The 22,808-nt window shown below is 39.9% G+C and overlaps 1 protein-coding gene across 7 annotated transcripts in view; it reads right to left on the bottom strand.

The window, feature by feature from the left end:
- Positions 1–5,535: 5,535 nt before the first annotated feature.
- The window catches only part of NR3C2 (nuclear receptor subfamily 3 group C member 2), a 233,028-nt gene continuing 215,755 nt past the window's right edge, over positions 5,536–22,808 (bottom strand). For all 7 annotated transcript variants that reach the window (XM_060246663.1, XM_060246666.1, XM_060246660.1 and 4 more), the window contains 2 exons: positions 19,785–19,942; positions 5,536–7,490 (listed from right to left, as the gene is read on the bottom strand). In XM_060246663.1, the coding sequence (XP_060102646.1) occupies positions 7,335–7,490; positions 19,785–19,942 (314 nt within the window). In that variant the 3' untranslated portion in view covers positions 5,536–7,334. The remainder of the gene's footprint in view (positions 7,491–19,784; positions 19,943–22,808) is intronic.

Genomic DNA, 22,808 nt, shown 5'->3' with positions numbered 1-22,808 from the left:
AAGTTTAGGCACTACAGCTGAATGGAAAGTTTAAACTCATAGCAGTATTGTGAAGAAAAGAAAAATGCCAATTTGCCACAGTACACTTTTTTGATACAATTTTTCACACTTACTTTTATATACTTTGGTATAACCATAGTAATTTAATTACAGCACTTTTTAAAAAAACGTTCTTGTTTAAAATTGTGCCTCCACTTTTATGTTAACAACAGCTTAAGCTGACTTTTGATAAGCACACCCACAGTTCATTGTTTGGGTACTTGATGACTTTCAGCCCAAGGGGCAAACTGCCTTCCTTGCAAAGTGCTGTGTGAGTGATGGAAGCTCTTGCTGGAGTGGGGGGGGGGGGGGAGGGAGCTGTTTCACACATGCAGATTCTCCTTTGATGCTCCAGACAGTCAGTGAGTGGGAAATATGGATGTCTCAACCAGCTGGGATCCAGCATGTTGCAACTACTCTGGTCAGCCCTCCTCTGCATGAAATAGCTTCTTACATGAATAGGTCCACGGATATCAGATGAGATATTTGATATAATGACAGTTGGTGAAAAGAAAGGAAAGTAGTCATTAAGTCTAATCCTTATCTTTTTATAATTATTTATATAATCCTAGCTGATTTATTTACTTAAATGCTGTAAAACTTTAGTTCTGCTACCAAACTCTTTATATGACACAATGAATCGCATACCACCAACTGTGCACATGCTAATCTGTGTATGTCAGCCAGAGATCTACCATAGTGAGTTTTGATGGTGTTGCTCATGTAGTCTCTCTCTCAGGCACATGTACGTGTGCACACACAGACACACACGTCACCATCTATTCAGGAGTGTGCCTGGCAGGCCTGGGATTTGGGGCTGCTGCTAGGAAAGGGATGCTGCATATTGCATATTACCTTTCAGGAGCTTCTCACAGGCTTCAAATGAACAGTATAGCAGCAGTTATCTTTCTTCCCAAAAACTCTTGAGTGGCAAAACATTATAAGACCCACTTTGAGGGATTTGAACCCACATTCCCACAACTTTCTATGTCCAGAATTGTCTGAATATCTTAACAGATTTGTCTCCTCAAAATTGCTTATTCATTTTATTAGATAATGTTAGCAAATCTTTTGTCCTTCAAGGGCGAAATCTGCTTTGTGTCTGCATGCACTATTAAATAAATATACAATCTCCCTCCTGAATAGCTAAGATCTCCACTAAGGCTGAGTTTAGAAAAAGAAGAATCTTGTTGGAGTACCCAAAAAATTGATTGAAAAACAGAACACTTTTTACTGTGCTTTTAGATTATTTTCTTTAATGGGAAGGTTTCACTGAGAAGCATTGTCTGTTCTTTTGCCCAGAACTATAAGGCGCTTGGAGTGTGCACAAATTATTTCCAGATGGCGCAGTTGTGATCCAATGTACTGCTACTTCTCTTGTCCAACTGGAACTTTCCCAGGCAGTAGGGCTTTAATATAGTTCATTGTATCTGAGCCTATAATCTCTGCCAGATAGCTTTAAGGTGATTCTACTTGGGAGATGATCAAGCAGTTTAGAGATGTGACCAAAAAGAGTGGAGATGCCTGTGGAGTTGTGTAACGGAGATCAGGTTTCATTTCTTTTCTAAGTATTATGTGGGAAATGGGCACCTAAATAACACAGATAACAGTTGTCAATAAGAACTTTTCCTTTGTATCTGCCCCATGAATGAAAGAGGGTCATTCAGTCTTGGGTAGAAAAAATACATAGCTTCAAGGTGGGAACTGCAGTCCATTACATGAGCGGCATGAGAGCAACTTTTCCTAGCCCCACTAGGGAAACACTACCACAGGGGAACAGCCATACTCTGCAATCTGAGGAACTTTTAGAGCTTCAAAAAAGGTCAAAAGATTCCTCCACCCCCCCCCCCTGCAAATGGGGAGATAGGCCATGCATGCCTAAGGGGAGAACTCTCACCTCTTCTGCTCAAGTTCTTTTTCGCCCACCACGTTAGGTAGCCATCCCTGTGAACTTCTCTCTCTTGCTTCATAGTGCTACTACTTTTTGTGAGTTTGGCATTAAGGGTTTGTTTCTCCCTTTCGGCCCTGGCTGTTCTTTTGTTCCTTTGCCCTTGACAAAGACTACTTCCTTTAAAAAGCATTGTGACGGTGGGGGAAAGCTACCATTAACAGACAATCACAATCGCTGCCTCCTATGCTTTGGAGAGGCTGAGCACATCAATGCTTGTAAACACTACCTAAATGTTATAAAGCTAGCCAAATGAAACAGGCTTGCCTCCGTGTCTTCCTCCAGGAGCAAAGCAGTGTCAGCTTCCTTGAGCACCACCTCAATACTGTCCATTTCCCATTATCTAAACCGCCTTGGACCAACAGGAGCATAGAAACCCTTTCAAACTGCCTGATGTGTAGATTGGTGTGCTGCATTCTCTGCCCACCCTCTTCATTTGCCGTGCCTCAGCCAGTGGAAGCACAGTGCAATTTCTTAAATTTGCAGGTTGCTGTAATTATTAAGCTTATGAGTTACATTAACAGTGGAAGAGTTCTTCAGAGACAAGTAGAATAGTTTAATAAGAGCATGTAAAGCTTCGCAGCTTTGGTTTTTTAAAACAAAGCTTAGGATGGATTGCACAACACTGTGAGAGGGCTCATGATGCCTTTTATTCCATTTCCACTAAGCTCTGCATAAGCATTTATCTGCATCATCGTGTTATGCTAGGTAACCCTACAGTGTTCATCTGCTTTTGTGCCGCAAATGTCTCCTGCCCCCAACTCCATAGTGAGAAATATGTCATTTTCTGCATGGAAAAACTTGTCAGATCAAGTTATCTTGGGAAGCTTAAGCCATCTGGTGCTAAACTAAAGATGCAATCCTCAACATTACTTTCTTTGATATGTCCCATAGAAATCCATGGGATTTGCTTCCAAACAAACATTAGAATTGGTGGGCAAGCAAATTACAAAGGACAGAAGTGAGGTTTTCCTCCATTCTATACTGCAAGGAAGTGTCCTTCATAGCAGAAACTAGATGCAGCAACGTGTGAATCTCCCTCAGAAATATTGAGTATATACCAGTTACATAAAACTAATTCATGCACTGAATGCATTTCTCTCAAAGGCTTCTTTCCAAAGAAACAGATGGATCAGCAAATTGTTGAGATCAAAGTGCAAAGAATACCTGGAATCACACCATTTTAATTCATGTATATTTGTACAACTTATAAAAAATTATGTTCTTAAAGACATTAACATAAAGGCCAAACAGTAATTTTCTATTTATTCAAAAAAGTTTAAACATACATAAGCAAGCCCCTAATTAATAATGCATAATTATGCATAGATTTTGCTGTTTTACACCATGGTGCTGGCTGCTTTTTATTTTTTCATCCAGTAATATATAATTAGTACGTCACCCCCCACTCCACCCCCTGGAACTCCTTCTGCACAAGCCCATCTTTGTGCGGAGTTCCCAGTGGCATGTGCTCTTCAACTCCATGAACTCTGAAACATTATTCTGAGCATCCTGGCATTGTAACTGCTGCCTATCAGGTGGTTCACCTGCCAGATAAAATTGCACTCCCCCTTTGCTCTCCCCACTTCTCGCGTTCTCTCTCGCTCTCTCTCAAAGTCACATCTTTAATAGACAATTAAAAGTGCATTAAATGTAGAATGGTTTAATTCATAAAGGTTTCTTAAAAAGTCAGTGAAAATACCACCCTGTGAATTAGATTTTTGCATTATTGATTATAAAGTATATTTTATTAAGATTTTGATATTGCAAGCTTTTAGTCCTTTTTCTGTTTTGTTCTGTGCAACAAAAGGGTTACACACTGCAATGCAATATTATTCTTGAGATACCCACTGCAGCAAATTAAAACTATTTTACATTTTTACTTATGAATACAAAGTTCTTGCTGTATATCTCCAGTCATTGCCACAAAATCATCACACTCAAATCAACACAATTTACGATTTGAAAGAAAATGACAGTTTGAAGTTTAGTTTATCTTATTTTGCAGGAGACAGATGCCTTTCATTCTAAAGTACAATTTATTCCTGATACTTTCCATTTTTTATTTAAATGTTTTAATGATTTTCTAAGCAATAATCAATGTTTTCATAAACAGGTGATTAAAGTAAAGGGTTTATTATAATCTGTTTACAATTATTTGCAAAGACAGACATATATTTGCATAAAGATATAAATTGTTTTAAAAACTAATTTAGTGTTTTAATTATATGACATTTCTGTGAATTATGAATTGTACCAAACCAAGATTAAATGCAATAAGGTACAAAAATTAAGAGCAAACAGACAACAATGTGAATTGGGACAACCATCTAACAGTGGATTTTTTTTAAAAAAAGTATGGCTTTAGTATCTTAATCAGGCAAAGTTACTTAGAGATAGAAAATATTAAGTAACTTTGTTAATAAAAAAGCAGCAGCATACTGCATTCACCACAAACCTGGATAATCCAAAAATCCAATTTCAGTGTGGGTTTTTTTTAAAGTAAATGAAAGGGAGATTTGTGAAAACTATAAACACAGAGTCTGCATGCTGTGTATTTTTAATAACTTTAGAAGTGTGGCTTTCATATTGCTGTGCAGATCAAAAGAGCTGATTTGTGAATTAGCATTCTAAAACTAAATAATGTATGAATGTCTAATTTTATATATTGATCCTTTCCCAGTGTAACCTTGTGCAAATTTCCCATTCAGTTAGGCATGGAATTCAAAAAAGAAAAGTGGTGAACTTCGCACCTTGTTTCTTAGATGCAAAAAAAACATTTCACCTTTCTGAATCTGACATATATTTCATTCTGGAGAAGTGAAGATGGAATCCAGTGAATCACACAACTAGTTCACAAGCCTAGGAGACTTTGGGCTTCTATTTCTTGAAAAAGGCCTCCCCCTCCTATATGGCAAATCACTTTGGAAAGTGCAGGTACTTTAACAGCAGTTTGTGATACTCTTCAGTGGAAAAATCAGGTTTAAGCTTTGGGTATATCTGATGAAGTTCTTGGGATCCCAGTTTAAGTTTTTATCATAGTTGCAGCTCAGTACGAAACCACTGCCTAGACACGGGTCAATAAAAGAATAACTGAAAACGCCCCCCCCCCCAATAAATTGTATTCTGCTATCAGTGATCACTGGATCTAAGTGATCCAAGGTGTGAAGTATTCCTAAAATATGAGACTCTGTCCCACAAGATCAGTCTTTATAATCTCAACCCATAAAATGCCTTTCTAAACGTATCCAAATCTGTAGGATTAGAAAAAAGAAATGTCAGTGTTTATTAGTCCTATTTTTAGGGCCAGTTTCTAAATGTGTTAAATACTATTACTTGCCTATATTTAGGTGGCAGTCCTAAATACAATTACATGCAAGTAAACAGTTCTAAAATCAGAGGGATATAAATGTAAATAAACTGGTTTATATCTGGGTGTAAAACCCTACCCAAACCTGCCAACAGCAACCCCCCCCCCCCTTCCAATTGCATATGTAAGTCCAAATCTACCTAGAACATGTGATAAAATATTATCTTTTCCTAGAACATAATTTTTCATATTAGGATTTATTTTCTCAATTTTTGTAATTTACATACATTCCAGATTGAAAAAGGAAAGCAAGGGATGGCATTTAATATATATATTTATCTATCTCTTTGGACACAATCTAGCATAGCAGTAGGTGCCAAAACATTCCCACTGAAATCCATGGGCTAAATTTGCCTGTGCCCTGGAATATGGCCTTTGAGTACATCAGAGCAGCAGGCATAACCTCACTTCATATGGGAACTGACAAGTCTTTCAGGAGACTTTGGGCACAGACCATGAAAAAGCTGTCTTGCAAAAGCTCTCTTAAAATGATGGAAGGCCAGTACTCTTAGACAGCTATGTTCACATTAGGGTTGCCAGCTCCAGTATGGAAAATACCTGGATATTTTGTAGGTGGAGCCTGAGGAGAGCAGGGTTTGGGGGAGGGGAGGGACTTCAATGGAGTATTATAATGCCCTAGATAGAGTGCACCTTCTAAAGTGGCCATTTTATCCAAGTGAGCTGATCTTTGATCTGTTGGCAACCCTAGTTCACATCGATGGGACTGGTGCAGGACATCTTTTTGAAGGATTGTGCCCTTTGGAGCTTATCTTGGTAGATGAAATGTGCATTTATCTGCAAAGCTAGTGAAAGGCATGAAGCAAAACTTAGTGTGCTCAAGCCATGGAAAAGCAGCAGACAAATGCTGAGGAAAAGGAAGGTACATGGGTGAAAACATATAGAAAAGAATGAGAAAATATAACTGAAAATGGTTACGGGTGGTTATTTACAACAGACACTGTCAGATGGGAAATTAGATATGATGCTAAAAGGCACAGCTTTCCCTTTCTTAAATACACTGTAAACGGTTCATTATGCATGCAGAACAATTCACTTTACAAAAAAAATTACCTTGTGTTTAGACAAAAAAGAGTAATTAAATAGTCTCCAGCAAAATAGAATTCTTCCAAAAATACTTTCCCATTCATCCTATTAACCATTAAAGATTTTTAGGTCTCATTTACAAAAGTTCCTTATACCATTTTTTTCAGGTCCTTCAATTTATACATACAGCAATGTACAGTACAGCAAAAGACTGCGAAAAATTATTGGTAAAGCCAGCACAATAGATACCATAAACTGAAACAGAGGCATTTGTTTTAACATCTTATCCTTTCAAGTTAAATAATAAATGAACACTTAACACAGTGTAGATCATCTTATGATGGATAATATGGGATAACAAATGCCGCAGGTGGAGATACCAAGATTATTCCACACCAAATGCTGCATTATTTATTTTACACATCCAGGGTTGTTGTTTTTCTCTCTCTGTGTGTGTATGTGTATGTGTGTATATAGTACAAGAATTAATGCCCCATATTGACTGTGTTTTATGTGCAAACCAATGGTAAGCTTTTAAAAGTTCATCTTAGTCCTTGAACCCTTTTGAAACAAGCAAACAATACCAGAAACTACATGGCATATTTAAAATGTTCATCTCTTAAAATATCAAAATCAAAGAGTTATTTGACTAGATATGGCTTTTCATCCAGAGGAACAGGAACATATTTTTTCCCTAAATGTTGGTATATTGGGAGTATGGTAATAGTTCTTCAACCATCTTGACTACTTTGTCAAGTTCACATAAACTTCTTTCCAGCCTCCAAACCCTTCCTGTGGTTTTTTTAGACTAGTCAAGACTTTTGAACAATTTTTGTATAGTATATTTTAAATGTGGTTTCTCAGGTCCTTCGTGGGTGTAGAATAGCACAGGGAAACTTAAGGCAAAGTTTTCTTTTTCCATTAAGACATCTGTCACTTCCTGTGGAAGTAGAGGGGCTTGGCATTTCCAGATTCCACCTTGGGCAACTGATCACTGATGATTTCTACCAGCATAGCTGGAAACTCCACTTTCAGAGCTTGGGACTCTCGGAAGGTGTAGAAACAGAATTCCAACAAATCACTAACAAGCTGAAAAAGAACAGGAGAAAAGATGAGGAAATGTGAGCATAAAAATGGACATGGAAAGTTTTATATAACACAAATTAAACAGTATAATAAATAATGTCCCTTAAGGATATAGCAGATATGATACAGGATATCAGTGAATTTATCTTCTGAAACTTAATTTAAAATCAGCCATGGGAGAGTTTCCCTGGTTTTCCATACGCCAAATCTGTAATTAGTGCTACAGAAAAAGAAAACCACAGGCACCTGCATATTTCCAATCATGGAGCTAACAGTAGCTTGTAAGATAATAATATCTGAAAAATGATTAGACCACCTTCTCAACAATGCTTTGTCCACAATCCATTGTAGGCTGTGGCCATTTTAAATTAAAAATAAAATTGAAAAACTATTTGCAGATCTCTCACATTATGTCTGAGTAACACGTTTTTTTCCATTGTGGATATACTAATAAAGCGACTCCAATCCAGGAAAAGTGGTTGTAGGATGTCCCAATGACCAATGAGATGTAAGAATGATTTCTCTGGATTAAGCCATGTTTTGATACGTAATGATATTCTCAAGAGATGAGTGTGGATGAAGGGAGGAAGGAAGGGATGATTCGTGGTGGGACAATAATCCTGAGGAGGCAGCTATGGAAGGGAGGGAGGACATGAATGCTTAGGAGGAGGTGTTCACAGATCCCAATGAGGGGGAGTGTGGGGCTTCAGCTGAGGAACCCAGCTGCTAACTCATCTGCTTGGCTTTAGCAGAAGGACAGGTGTGTAGCTGAAAGCCCTGTGACCAACAGACACCCATGGACTCCCAAAACTGACCTGTGTGGATTGAGGGGAGGGGGCCTGGAAGCACTGATTCTTGCTAGGACAGAAAGCATGAAGAGGCAGATGTGGACATGGGGAGGTAGCTGGAAGCAATGATTTTGGGCAGGACACAACTCATGAGGAGGTGGACATAGAGGGAGGCTGGAAGTGGTGATTCTTGGGGAGACAAAAGTCATCAAACACATGGATATCGGGAGGCTGAAAGTGACTATTCTTAGGGGTACACGCGAGAAGACAGAGTTGGACAGGGGGATCTAGAAGCACTGATTCTTGGAGGGGACAGAAATCAAAAAGACGTGAGTGTGGGGAAGGGGGGGAGGCAAGGGTCCTGGATCTTTACTTCCCAAGGTCCAGAGAGGGGTAGCCTAGCAGGGGAAGGCTAATCTTGAGGAAGGCCAACTCATCCACCAGGACTGAGTCCAGGTGAGAACAGTGGGGGCTCAGGATGTCTCCCAGGTGGGAGAACAACTGCTCACTCTTGACACTGGTAGAGGGCAGGAGAGGAGACTCATGGCCATGCAGGACTGGTCAGGCCAGATGGCAGCCTTGTGTGACCAGAACTCCAGAGGACTGCAGTCAGTGAGCTTGGGGGCTTCGCAAGGTACTCTCTTACCATCACCTCCACTGAGTCCTTCACCAGGGCTTGCCTGGCTTTCCCAATGCCATCAACCTCCCAGTTCACCACCAAGAACTATTGGGGATTCTTTCTGGTTGGTATCTTCAGGGCTGAGGTGCTGGGCTGATCCTCCTCCTCTCCCCCCCCCCCCAGCCTCTTCCATCCAATTTCCTTTGGGCACATCAGTTGGTCTGCAGCCTCTGCACTTCTTTGCAGAGCTCCTGTCTCAATTGCAGGAGCTCTGCATTATGGAGAGTGATCCTGCCCTTTATGCAGGAGTTACAAATGCAGACCATTCTGTACTACCTCCTCATGCAGAGAGGATGCAACCAGGCTGCCATGTCTGCCCACAACCTCTTTTCCAAGGCCTTGGAAGAAGAGCTGCCCTCTGCTCCAGTGCATAGGATAGTCCACAGTCCAACCCACAGATCAGGGAAATGGCTTTCCCCAGGCAGCTGGGGAGCAGAGGACATTGGTGGTGTTCTGGAATGCACTACTGAACTCTGGACAGCTCAACCTTAACTGTCTCTGCTGCAGAGTGGTGCATGGAGGGCAAGACACACTGGCTCAGGATCCTCCGTGACAGGATGTGATACCATGGAGCAACACAGCGCAGCAGCCACCAAAAGGCTGATGCGCTATGTTGCTCCACGATGGACAAAAATTGGCCTTCCATGGAAACCATTCATTGACTAGGCAACGACACTCTGGAGGCAACAGACTTGGGTGCATCCTTTGCAGGTGCCTGCGGCTGATGGAGGATGGTAAGTATTGGGAGTTGGAGCCACCTATCAAGCTTTAGAGGGCCACTATTGGTGTTTCCAGGGCTGTAGAAGTCCATTCACCCCCCATTGCTTTGACAATTCACTGCAGCCAGCATGTTGGGCTCACAAACTGGTGTTACAAACCTCTGTGAAAAACAAGGTGGTTTATGGAGGATGCAATCTCATTAACCAAGGCTTGCAAACCACAAATGAGACGATGTTCATGGCAAAATTAGGTTTGTAATTAGGTTTGTGCCCATCCCTAATGGTAAGGATACAGGCAAAAATTTATTTTGTTAGGTTCTTGGGTAAAGGTAGAATATATATTTAACAAATGACTAAATGCAGATTTCCCACTTATTCATATTAGATGTGTGTAAATATATAGTTGTTGCAATTAAACATTGTTTTTAATGAATATTGAACAGCAATAACTTTTTTGTTATTATTGCTGTCTTTTTTTGGTAGAACAGCCTATTGACTTTAAGACCTAAATGGGAAATATATCTGATTATTGAGTTCTTTTCAACAACTATTTTTTAAGACAGCAGCCTTGCCTTAGACTGTGGGATGACAAGCAATAAGGCCAAATAAAAAAAAAAGTGATGACTGACACATCTTATTGGCTGCCAAGCATCCACTCAGATCCTTCATAATGGTTCTGGGTGTTTGTTCAACTGTTTTTAAAAGCGTTAGGCCCAAATACCTAATATTTGAAATCCCAACTCAAGAAGAAGATATTGGATTTATATCACACCCTCCAGTCTGAATCTCAAGTGTCTCAGAGCGGCTGACAATCTCCTTTATCTTCCTCTCCCACAACAGACACCCTGTGAGGTGGGTAGGGCTGAGAGGACTCTCACAGCAGCTGCCCTTTCAAGGACAACCTCTGCCAGAGCTATGGCTGACCCAAGGCCATTCCAGCAGGTGCAAGTGGAAGAGTGGGGAATCAAACCCAGTTCTCCCAGATAAGAGTCCGCACACTTAACCCCTACACCAAACTGCCTTCTCACATCTCAATCAACAACATACAGGGTTTTTAAAATATATATATACATCTGCTTATTACGTCACTCATGCTATGTCACATGTTGACACTCTAAAGATATAAGGATGGGTTCTCCACTGACTTTATTCATGTGGGTTGTAAAACAGCCTGTGTGTTACTTGAATGAAACTAGAGATAAAGGCTTTTGACCTTTTAAAAAGCAAATGATGCTGTTTGCTGAACAGACTATGAAGACAGATTTTTAGACCACTAGATTTAATCCAATCTCAAATATAGGTAATTTAAAAATGTGTATGACTTTTTATTATAATTCCCTCTTAAACTAACTATCTAAATGAATGGTTTTTATTGAAACCTACATCCCAGAAGTCTGGATGAAGACATAGAATAATTTAATGCCACCACCAGGCAAAAACTGGGAGATGATGATTCGGCATAAATAAATGTAATCTTGTGTAAGGGAATAAAAACAATAGTCAAGATCCAGGCTGTGGGTCAATATAGGGAGAATGCCCCCTCAAAATATTCCAGATCCTCCCCCCCCCCCCCCCCCCCCCCCGCTTTGGTTGTTGAGCTATAAAGGGAAATGTGAAATCAATTTTTGTCCAGATTTCCAGGGAAGAAATGGAGGAAGCAGCTATGGGGCTGAGTCAGTGAAACTCTTCCTGATCAAAATCATTCTTATCTGCTCAATTACCTAATCTTTTCTTCCTGGGCTTCTTTCCTTCTCTCCTATTTAATGTCCACAGTGATGAGAACATTGGGCAGAAAACTGGAATGAGATTTACAGTATTCCTCTGACTAGAACTTTAAAATGTGCTCATTTAAGGTACTTGTATATTTAGGAAACAAAGGTAAAAATTAATAATTTGTCATGATTTGCCTATTTAAAGTTAACAGAATATAATATTTCCTGTTGATTTTTAGTAATCACCAAAGTCGCTTAATAACAAAAGCAAAATTTCTGCTGCTTTAAAGTGGTACTTAGCAAGCTTTCTAAGCAAGCCTACCTGGCCTGAAAAAGAATTTTTGTAATTGACAAATATTTTCTTCTTATCACGTGATTATAGTGATTTGTTATTAGCACCTGACCTAATTTAAGAGACAGAAATGGGGCTCCATGTTGTAGCATTACATTTAGAGTGGAATCAAAATATACTGTACTTTTAATAATACTATATTCAGGTTTGTAACTTTTAACGTAACAGTAATTGGTGCCTAATAATTATGATTTTTATTAGATGCACATTTCTCTGCAAGAGATGCTAGTGGGGAAAAACTCGCTCTCTGGAAACCAAAAGAGGTCTTCCCAATTTCCTCTATAAAGACTGATGTGGTCACAGTAGTTTTCAGCTGTTTAGGATTATTCTCACAGGGCTGAACAATAATCTAGCTCTGAGGCTTAGTACTTCTAGACAAGATCTTTTATAAACCTTTTGAGGGATTAAAGTGGCACCTCTGATGAACTGGGCAATAACATATAATTTTAATGTAAACTGTGAAATCTTTCCCTCAGGGGTGGAAAGAAGATCCCAGTGACCACACTAGTGGCCATACTAGTACTTTTCATTTGCACTGTGATACAGGCTCCCAAACCTAGTTAAGCCAAAGTTTGTTTTGGATTTAAAATTATTTAAAAACCAAGCCTAGATCTTGTTGTGCCATCAAAAGGGACTTAGTGTTAGTTTTGCATCAATCTCTGCCCCGACAAAGCCTCCCTCCTCCAACACTATTAAACAGGTGCTGCATTAAGGAGGTCGTAAAAATGAGGCGTTAGTCCCTCTGAATTCAGTGGACCAAAAGAAGCTTAAATTTGGTTTCATCAGCAATGTGACCTCTGCATGTCTGAATTCAAGCTGTTCAATAATTGCTTTGTTTTTCTTTCAATGCTTTGGGGATCTGTGAATAAAGTTGCTGATGCTTTTGAATACTTAGTTTCCTACCTGTTCTGTCAGAAAATATTTTCCTGTTCTTGGCATTTTTCTTTCTGCACATATGTTCACCATGTGCTAGAAATTCAGTTAAAACTACTTAGCAATGTAAAACGTTTCCCTTCACTTCTGAGCTGCATATTATGGAGTCAATACTTTGTTGCTACACTTAGTATTGTGTCACTTTATTATACATGACACTGAGACTATTCTAGATAACCTTTAGTAAGAAAACAGTATCACACTGGCTGTAACTGTTGTTCATCTTCAGTTTTTTGTGCACTTGCACATGCTGGCTACCAGAGGTCTTTTCTAGAATTTTCTAAGGAAAGAAAGAGGCTTGTGGAGCCCCTCCCCTCCAGAGCACATTTGTGGCCATCTTCCCACCTAAACAGCTGAGTGCTCCAGAGGAAGTGCTCCCCTTTCCCTCAGTTCTCCTGAGCTGCTGTAAGCAAAAGCTCAAAAAGGAGAGTTCACAGTGGGGCAGGAGGGAGGAAATGTGTGTCTGCACAGAAGACAATTCGACAAACAACAATAACAAATAAGTGCAACACTGTTTTCATCTTCGGTCTTCTGTGCAGTCCCACACTGGGAGACTAACAAGTTACTCACCATGGAGGCGGGTGTGATGCTCTCACTGGAACAACAAAGGGTGAGTTTCAAGGAGTTCAGAACTCTTAGGTGAGCTAAGGGAACCATGGGGGGAAAGCACTGGTTGGAATCTATTTCTTGCCAGTTGACAAATCGGGGCCTTAATCTATGTGGCTCTGAGAGAAAGAACACTTGTACCCTACTGGAGTCTAAAACGGAATCTATAAAAGCGGCTTGCCTAGCTGGCACAAGCATTGGCATTTTGTAGTTAATCAATCCTAGCTCCTCACACATCTTTGAGATGAACAGTATGTGTGATTGAAACATCGCACATGATGAGGCCATGCTGACCCTCATCCAAGTAGGTAGCACTCTACGATAAGCTACCACCATTGCCAAGTACTTCATAAACACTCTTGGTGCCATGGAAAGCACAAAGGGAAATACCATATACCGATAGGAGACCTCATTGTATTTGAAGCATATGTATTTGTGGCTACCAGGGCTAAATGAAAATAAGCTAAATGAAAATAAGTATCCTGCAAATCAAAAACAACAAACTAACAATTGAACATGAGAGACTGTTGGGAATGATACCATTCAGGACTTTTAAACCTGAAGGGAAAAAAATAAATCCTTAAGGTCAAAGATAGGCCTTCTTAGGGACCAGACCCTCATACAAGAGGGCAGACAATTCACTCTCAGGTTTAGGCATGGTGTTATTAGTAGCCCCTTCAGGAGACTGCAAAGGAGGTCTTCCCCAAAACTATAGACAGTATCCTGGATAACACCCAGAAGTTGAAGGAAACTGCTTGCCATTTATCAAAAAATAGGGATAGCCTCTCCAAAAAAATGACAGGGGCAGCTTCCTACACTTCTGCTAGTCAGAAGGAACCCTTCTGGGACTGGCATGGGTCCTTGGTGTGTTAGACGTGGTGCTGTCTCAAGGACCTTGACCAGTGAGAGGGTCCTGTGAGGAACCTCTGCAGAGGATAATGCATTTGACATGGCTGAGAGTGTTGAGCATGCTGCTGGCTGCTGTTGGTACCTATAAGGATATACTTAGATTTGTAGAAAGGAGCAGGTCCTTGAGTGATGCCAAAGCAGTGGGTGGTCTGCTTGTTCTTCTAGATTTGTGAAAATGATATTATCTGTTATAGATGAGAATAAAGTGGAGCCCTCATACAGTAGGTCTTCAACCTTTTGCCTCATTTCAACAGGTAGAGCAGTTGATCATAGCCACAAGTGTCTGTGCAATACAATGGCTGATGCCATAGCTCTGGTGGAGGAATCAGCTGCAAATTGGTTGTTTTGAGTGGTACCAGACTTCCATCTGAAATAACTTAGTTAGGTTTTTCTTGGGGGGGGGGATGTTAGGGTTTACAGATACCTTTAGCAGAGTTGTGTGGAGAGAACCACAAATAAACAGCCAGGCAGACGGTTTAGCTTAAGAATAAAGTAGTTTACTTTTACTATGAGGAAAAGGTAGACTGGGATTTCTAGAAAACAAAAGAAGGATTCATTATCCTATCTAGTCTCTAGACTACATCTCGACTCTCTTGAGTCCAAACTCTAACTGCATGGAGATCTGAGGGCTTTACACAAAGGGCAATAAAACTGACCAAATGGTTTCCCTCAGACAACCTCCCAAATATATGGATTAGCCTATTAGGGCTCTCCTTCAATGGTCACTATACATATTGACACCCAGCCTGAGCGGGAAGTACGTGCAAACATTCTCATTGGCTATACCTCTCACTGGCTAAGCATCAGCATGCATATATATTCATTTAATTAACTCATGACAACAGGAAGTGAAGTTGCAATAGAAACCCAACAGGGGAGGGGGCATTGGTCATTGGGGAGGAGATCTTCTCCCATAAAAAAAGTTGTTAACCTTCCATTATAGCACCGTAATTCACAATGGGCTGCTGAAGAATACATCTTCCTGCTGACTGCATTAACCTTGCATCCTTCTCTAACAACTGGGGCAGCATGTGCATGAGGTCACTGACTAGCTTGCATCTCCTTGGCAATTAAAAGAGAGGAGGGAGGATGAGAGAATATGCACACTCTCCTTTCTGGACTTGGTAGAGATTTTCTACACTGTTTGACATGATGAGGATGCTAGAAGATTTCTCCCAGATGGCACTGATAATGTCTAGCACTCCTTCAACTATCAGGAAGGCAGTGGTGCCAGGTATGTTGGAATAAAACCTTCCCAATATCTTGTCTCAAGGCTTGGGTACTGGTGATGTGACCTCACTTATTGTACAGAAACTTATTGCTGCAGATCAACTGTTCCACATACAGGCAGAGATCCTTGTTAGGTGAGATGGGATCAGGATCTTCTACCATGTCTTCAAGAATGGAGTCAGACAGCAATCCCAAATTCTGACCCAATGGGGAGCCTTCCTCTTCCCCTGCCTCTTTCATTTCTGACTCTGATGAGGCTGAGACTGCTTGAGGCAGAGGATGAGATGGGAACCATGTTGAAGCTGAAGCAGATGTCCTCTTTCTAGATGAACCAATTGCATAGAGAGAATGGAGAAACTGAGAGGGACAATAAAAGGGGTACTGCTGCCATGGTGGAGAATAAAAACCTAATTGTGCAACTGAGAATAATGAACCAACGTGTATGAGAGCAGCTGCCTTAGCACAGGTTCCTAGTAAATTACTGTGGCCAGTGGAAGTGGCAAATGAAATATGGTAGCTAGAACCGTGTCACCGTACCAGCCGGATAGCGGACTGCTGCCTTAAGGAATACGGATTAGGCTTATTGTTGTTAAGATCTTTGAAGCTCTGCTCTATTGTAAAATGTATGATGGTTTTCCAAAGCTCATAGAAGCTTGTTAGTGAAACAGGGGATCAAGTACGGCCCTGTTGCATTTCTTGTGCCCTGCTGAACTGAATTATTTCATCTTTAAAATTCGTGAAGATGTCCTGGAGCGTTGGACTCCCTAGAACCTACCTTTGCCACGACTTGGACTACTTTTCTCATCTTTTGTGTTAATTTGCTTATAAAGGGACTTGAGTGTGAACATGGTCTTTGTCTATTTCATGATTAATTTCACTTTATATGCTTGGTTTCTATATTTATAAACATTTGTATCATTTGTTATATTTTTTTGAAGCTGGTTTTTCGCGGAGGTGTATACCTTGTTCCCTGCGCCTTAAGGAATACATCAAGTGTTTTCATAGTACTACTGTGTCTGCAAATATATGAAAACAGCAGGAACTGTACCTATTTTTGATTTCAAGCATTGACTTGTATGACTTTCACTTAAAGTGGACTTATGGACTATGATCTTGATTAAAATGTTATGAATTAGATGTATGTTAGCAAATTAATATAAAAGAATTGAATGGGTATAGCATGATTATTTGAAATGTATTATAGACAACGTTTTTGCTAGTTTTCTACTGCCATGGTGGGGGAGGCACTGGAAATTGCCATGAGGCTACACAGGTCAGATCTGGAAGACCTGATGATGGTGGAACTAATACAGTTTAAGGCTCCAGTTCCAACTCACCATTGGAGAAAGACTGCATTGGAGATAGTGTGTGAACAAATGGGATCAACAATGTAACCACCATTTCCTGCTCCCCATGCTCTCTCAGTAGGGCCACTGGAACCAACACAGATGTTGTCTTCAAAATGGATGCAGAGATTATTTTTGAAAACAAGGGTGGGGTTTTTTAACCAGTGTTTTTCCTTATGTTTTGTTTCACCTTCGCCTTTTTAGGTGAAGGTTCGGAGGAACAACGTGAAGGAGATCAGTCAGGGGAATGGGATTGGTGCCACGCTGGTTTTGTGTTTGGAACTGAGGGCACTGCTACAACTGGGGGAGGCTGAATCTTTTTTATATCATTGCAGGCAACTTAGTTGGTTTACCAAGGTAGGTAGATTTGCTGTCAAGATTTCAGAACTTGAAAATGTTCTTTCCCATAGGCTGGCCTTTAAACATGCAGCATGATCAGATTAGGCCTTTGCGGTAAATTGCAGGCAAAACTTACATGAAGCCATGTTCCGCCCATCACCCAAACATAAGAGGCAGAGTGAGTGTTTGTCCGAATTCATCATTTTCATACTGCACCTACACTTCTTAAAAAGAACTTTCTGAGACAGGATCTCAAGAAGGATGCAATGAAAAACAATCTCTTCTATTTATCATTATTCTTTTAGAGCATGGCTCAAACTGCTACGAACACTGTAGAGATGTTGAAAGAATGACCTTCTGCTATGGCAGCAAAAGATGAACTGAGGGAAGGGGGAACACGCCCCTTCTGGAGCATGTGGCCATTTGGGCAGGAAAATGGCTGCTAACATGCTCCAGAGGAGAGGGGCTTCCCTAGGAGTCTTTCTTTCCAAAGAAAATTCTGGTAGACCTCCGGTGGCTGGCCTGTGCAAACATGGTCCCAATGAAGATAAACTACCAGTACTGCATAATCAGTTCAAATGTTGCATAATTAGTTCAAATGATTAAGGAGAATGAGGCAATATAGTTTCTAAACTTTGTTATTCGTAAGTATTTGATATACCCAGAAGGCATTTACCATTTTAGAAAGCTACCTTTCTCCCCATCCCATGTGCATGGAGATTTTAATTTCAAACCAAGCAACTTAACATGGTTATTAAGATGGTATAGTCTTATTAATGTACTCTATAATGTGTTTTAATAAGCTCTCTTAAACATCACCATATACATGTGCGAATGACCAACAACATATTTCAGGCAGATTTTAATCAAGCCAGTCCAACAGCATTTGCTAGTGCATTGTTAAAATGTACCCAGTTACAGCTGGAGAGTAATTAATTCAGACCCTCAAAATGCATCTCCCTGTATTATTTGCTTGGGTTTCAAAATCTCTGAGAGAGAGGTTGCCTGCTCAACAACCCAGTTAACCTGAAATATTTATCTGATGCTATCTTGGATTCACTGACTCCAACAGAATTCAACAGACTTCACTCCAAATACTTCAACTAATCTAGTCTGCAGAGCAAGATGATGGCTGAGCAGAAAAAACATCTCTTTCCTTTCTGCTCTCACCCCAAAAGCAAAAGCTAGTCTCTAAAGAATGGACTGTTACTGTGGTACTAATAATACTCTGACTCCTACTGAGATTTTTCAGTGTTTTAATTAACAGCACATGACTTGACAAATAAATCCATATGTATGTTCAGTAAACAGACCTCAGGCTCTTGTAGGGATGTGTCCTGAAATGCACCACGCTGTACTCCGTCTTCACAAATAAGCAAGTCAAGTACAAAGAGGCACATTTATATGCAGCCTCTCATATACTGAGGCCAAAGATACAATGCACAGCATGAGATTCAGAAGTGTGTTGCCCAGCTATATCATAAGAATGGAATGCAGGAGTTTGCTTATTTTTGCTATACAATTTAACAGCTTTTAAAAAGCTTAACAGTAGGCCATCCTCTTTGTAAGTAGTAGTTCCACCAAATAGATGCTAAAAAGAACCCAGAGGCTCCTAGAAAACAAGTTGCGAATTATGTCAAAAATATACCCAAATGAGTTCCAAATTTCTCTTATGATTGACTCATTCTGGTTCAAAGCAATTTACAACATCTTTAAAGTTTGATGACACTCTTCACAAATCAAAATGTTCCCAACAGTTACACAGGCATCAGTGAGACTTCTCGGGACACAGGGCATTGAGAATTACAAATAGCATTACTAAGGGGTTCACCAATAACAACTGAAAACTTAGTTGGGAATACAAACAGACTGAAAATGGGAAATCTAATTCTTACATTTCAGTTTGTGAACTCTCCTTTCTGACAAAGTCTTGTACCATTTGCTGTCTCAAAATCAGATTCCAGTGTTCTGGTTAGCAGAATATTATACATGGAATGCTCCCTCCAGTTTTTAAAGAGATCTTTTAGAAGAGTAGTATCTTGGGGTGCATTCACACACACTAAACAACACACTTTGCAACTAGATTTTTACTGTGTAAGAATAGCAAAATCCACTTGCAAACAGTCACCATGTGAAAGCACCCTCAGTGTGTTCAAACATATATTTCTTTTTCAAATTTTCTATATAGTTTCCAAGGCTGAGCCAGATAAACACAGGAACCACTGAAAACATCAACGTCAAATCCAGTCCCTTCTTTTCTCTCCATTAATATTTTAAAATTGAAATGAATGTCAGTGTGGTATAGTGGTTAGACCAAGATCTGGGATACTCAGGTTTGAATTCCTACTGTGCCATGGAAAGCTTGCTGGATGCTTCCACCCAGTCACATACTTTCAGCCTAAATCTGCTTCACAGGGTTGCTGTGAGGATAAAATGGAGGAGAGAATGATGCAAGCTATGTTTTTTTCAGCCCAGTTTTGTGTTATTGGCTACCACAGAGTTAGTTACCTTCGCTTGCATTACAAGAAAGCTAGACATGGGGGTACACTTTTCCTTGAACACTGCAGCATCTGGTTCTACCGTCAAGTGTTCCAAGCTTGCTCATGAAAGCAGGGACCATCTTGTCTTTTGTGTTAATACAACATTTTGATACCAACATACATCAACCATGGATGATTACTTACATCATGAATGGAGTCCAGGAGTTTTGTCAGTTGGTAAAAACGCTGCCAGCTTTGCCCAGAACTGTTTGGATGTTTAGTTACCATCTTTCTCAGTTCTTTAATATAATTTGCCCTCATTTCTTCAAATGCAGCTTGGCTTTTGAGGCCATCCTTAGGAACTACAATTAAAAAGATACAAACATATTTTACTGAACCATTTTGTTACAGAGAATGGCAACTGGTTACCATTAATCATTTATTATCAATTAGCACAATGTTGTGGATAATGTGGCATCTATATTTGCACACATATATTTGGCAACATCATAAATCTTTTCAGCTTGAACAGGAGCTCATTGCAGGTAAAAGCATATGAAAAGTTCCAGCACAGGAAAAAGGTAAACGTTTCTTCAAGCTGACAAAAACTTACTAAACTTATAGCAGTATTTACTTTCTTAAATAGTTGTCATTAAAAGAGACAACATACATCATTCAAGATTAATTTAAACTGTGTTTTTATGGTAAAAACATTTTATTTCTGTAGTCAAAATTGTTTTTAAAGCGGAATGAATTTTTGAACAGACATGTAACAATTCAAATAAACGATGAGCATCATGCTATACAGAACAAAAGTATTATTGAAAGCAGATTTTCCACCATTAACTGTTTTACCAGAAACTGCAATTTCAATCTTCTGATGTATTCAGAAGTTTAAGGTGCCCTCATGCTACTCCCCCCACCCATTTGCTGCACCATCACTAATTGGGCAAGCTGTCTGCAAGTGTTCATATACTGTCATATGGAAATTAGAAGGTAGCTTTGCTAAAAAAAGGTCCAAATGTGAGTTTCTTCTCTGAACAACCACATGCCCTTACTATGATTTGCCATTACAAACTGCCAAATCTACTCTTCCCCTTTAGTTCTTCTATGTTCATTCATTTATTACAATGTTTGTAAAGAAATGTCTGCAGATAAGTGCATAGTGTGCACTGCAATCTCAAATGCTGTCCCATTCCACATGAACATGACTCTTAACCATCCTGATGGGTATCGATGAGTTGAAATTAGGTTGATTTGTACACTATAAGATGCAGCTGAAGGGGAGAACTGGGACCCAGAATGCCTCCCAGAGAATATAGTGTTGTTCATATAAGCAAAACCTGCACGATGATACAGAATTCTTTAACAGCAGTGTGAAAAAACAACATGCTTGTTGTAACAAGGGAGCAAAAAGAAAGCGTTACCATGTGTTGGGTCAGAAAAGTTTAAACTTTCCAGGTCTTCAAAAGCAAAACTAGATAGCAGATTTAGTACAGATCTGTTCATGAGCAAATTATTTGTGACAGGTATTGAACATAGCTTGTTGCCTCAGTCACTTGTGCCCTCCCTCTTCCCCATCCATTGTACACCAAGAATGATGATGGAAGCCTTCAATCCAATTTATTGTGATCTCTGGATACTGAATGTGGGTGTCCTTCCCCAGGACTGAACCAAAGTTCAGAATCCTGGTTACAGGGAAGGAACCAAACCTGTTAATTCACCTGAACTCAGACATCACAGCAAATTGGAAGATTTTCATCTTCTTTTTCAAGAAATTGCTTGAGGGGGAAAAGCACACAAGCCTGAACATGAAAAACAAAGTTTGTGCCTGTCATGAACTCCACTTTGTTCTTAACATATGGTTGCAACCCATTTTTCCTAGTAATGTTTAATGTCACTGGCATATTTTCAAGTCTAATTTCATTGCCATTAACAATCAGTAAAGTAACTGAACCTGCAATCTGAAGAATGTTACTCAGGAATAAGCCCCATTGAAGAAAATGGGATTCACATCTAAGGAGACTTCCTTAGGATTACCTCCTATCTGTAGAAACTGCAAAATAAGTAACAGGCACTGCATATGCTAAACTGATGATGGCCCAGGCTAGCTCAATCTTGTCAGATCTTGCAAGCTAAGCAGGGGTTGGCCCTGGTTAGTATTTGGACGGGAGACCACCAAGGTTGCAACACAGAGGCAGGCTATGGCAAATGACCTCTGAACTTCTCTTGCCTTGAAAATTCTACAGGGTCACCATAAGTTAGCTGCGACTTGACAGCACTTTGAACCCACAAACAGATGAGATTAGTAAAGCACAAAAACAAGCAACAGGAACATCCCAATAAAACTAGTCATGCTTGAAGACCAAGCAAGTGCAAGAAATCTGAAAAGGTAACATCATGGAAATGCCATTCTACACAGCACAAATTTCTATTCCAATGGTTGCTTGCTTAATTGGAAAGAGAGGTGACTTTCATATCCCCTGCATCAGGCTTCCTATTCATAATCTTAAAGTGTCACCAGTTCTCCTATTATGATTTATTACTGTTGATGCGTTAGCTACAGAAATTACTCACACAGTAAAGGTTATTCTTCCACTGCAATTAATGGACATACAACCTGAAATTCCACTGGGTTTTCATTCCAGGTCAAAAGATAATATTTTGAAGAAAGAAACTTATTTGTAAAAAACAACATTTTAATGGGCATATGGTGAGGTTCTTTTTTATGTGACATTGTTCCAACAATACCTGCTGCTTGTTTTACTTGACCAATGGATTTGCCCATGTATTGAAAGTCTGCCCCTATAGATTATCAGAGATCTGTATCTGAAAATTTAAATGCTCATTCTCAATTTCAGGCTAGCTCATTTCCAACTGACTGGCAACTCATTTTCCCCCCAAAACTGGTTGATTTTGCAAAATGATGTCAAAATTTCTCACACTCAGAAACAAACAAAAAACAACACTGTGAGAGCAAAACTGAAATGACTACAGCTGCTTCAAAACACAGCTCAGGTTTTTAGCAGTGTACATAAATAATTTAGCAGTAAGAGACAATCAAGCTACTAACAAATAGGCCCTCTGGGAGCCATTATTTGATCATCTTGGTTGGTTGGGGGGGGGGGGGGGAGAAAACACCTAATGGGTGGCAAATGGTAGCTCATGTATTTGAATGGGAACCCACTGGGCCACCACTGGGAAGGAGAGAGCAGTGGTTGTAATGGG

This window comes from Heteronotia binoei, chromosome 9, assembly GCF_032191835.1.
Source record: "Heteronotia binoei isolate CCM8104 ecotype False Entrance Well chromosome 9, APGP_CSIRO_Hbin_v1, whole genome shotgun sequence".
Classification (NCBI taxonomy): domain Eukaryota; kingdom Metazoa; phylum Chordata; class Lepidosauria; order Squamata; family Gekkonidae; genus Heteronotia; species Heteronotia binoei.
Note: the sequence above shows the minus strand (reverse complement) of the source record. Positions and strands in the feature narration are given on the sequence as shown.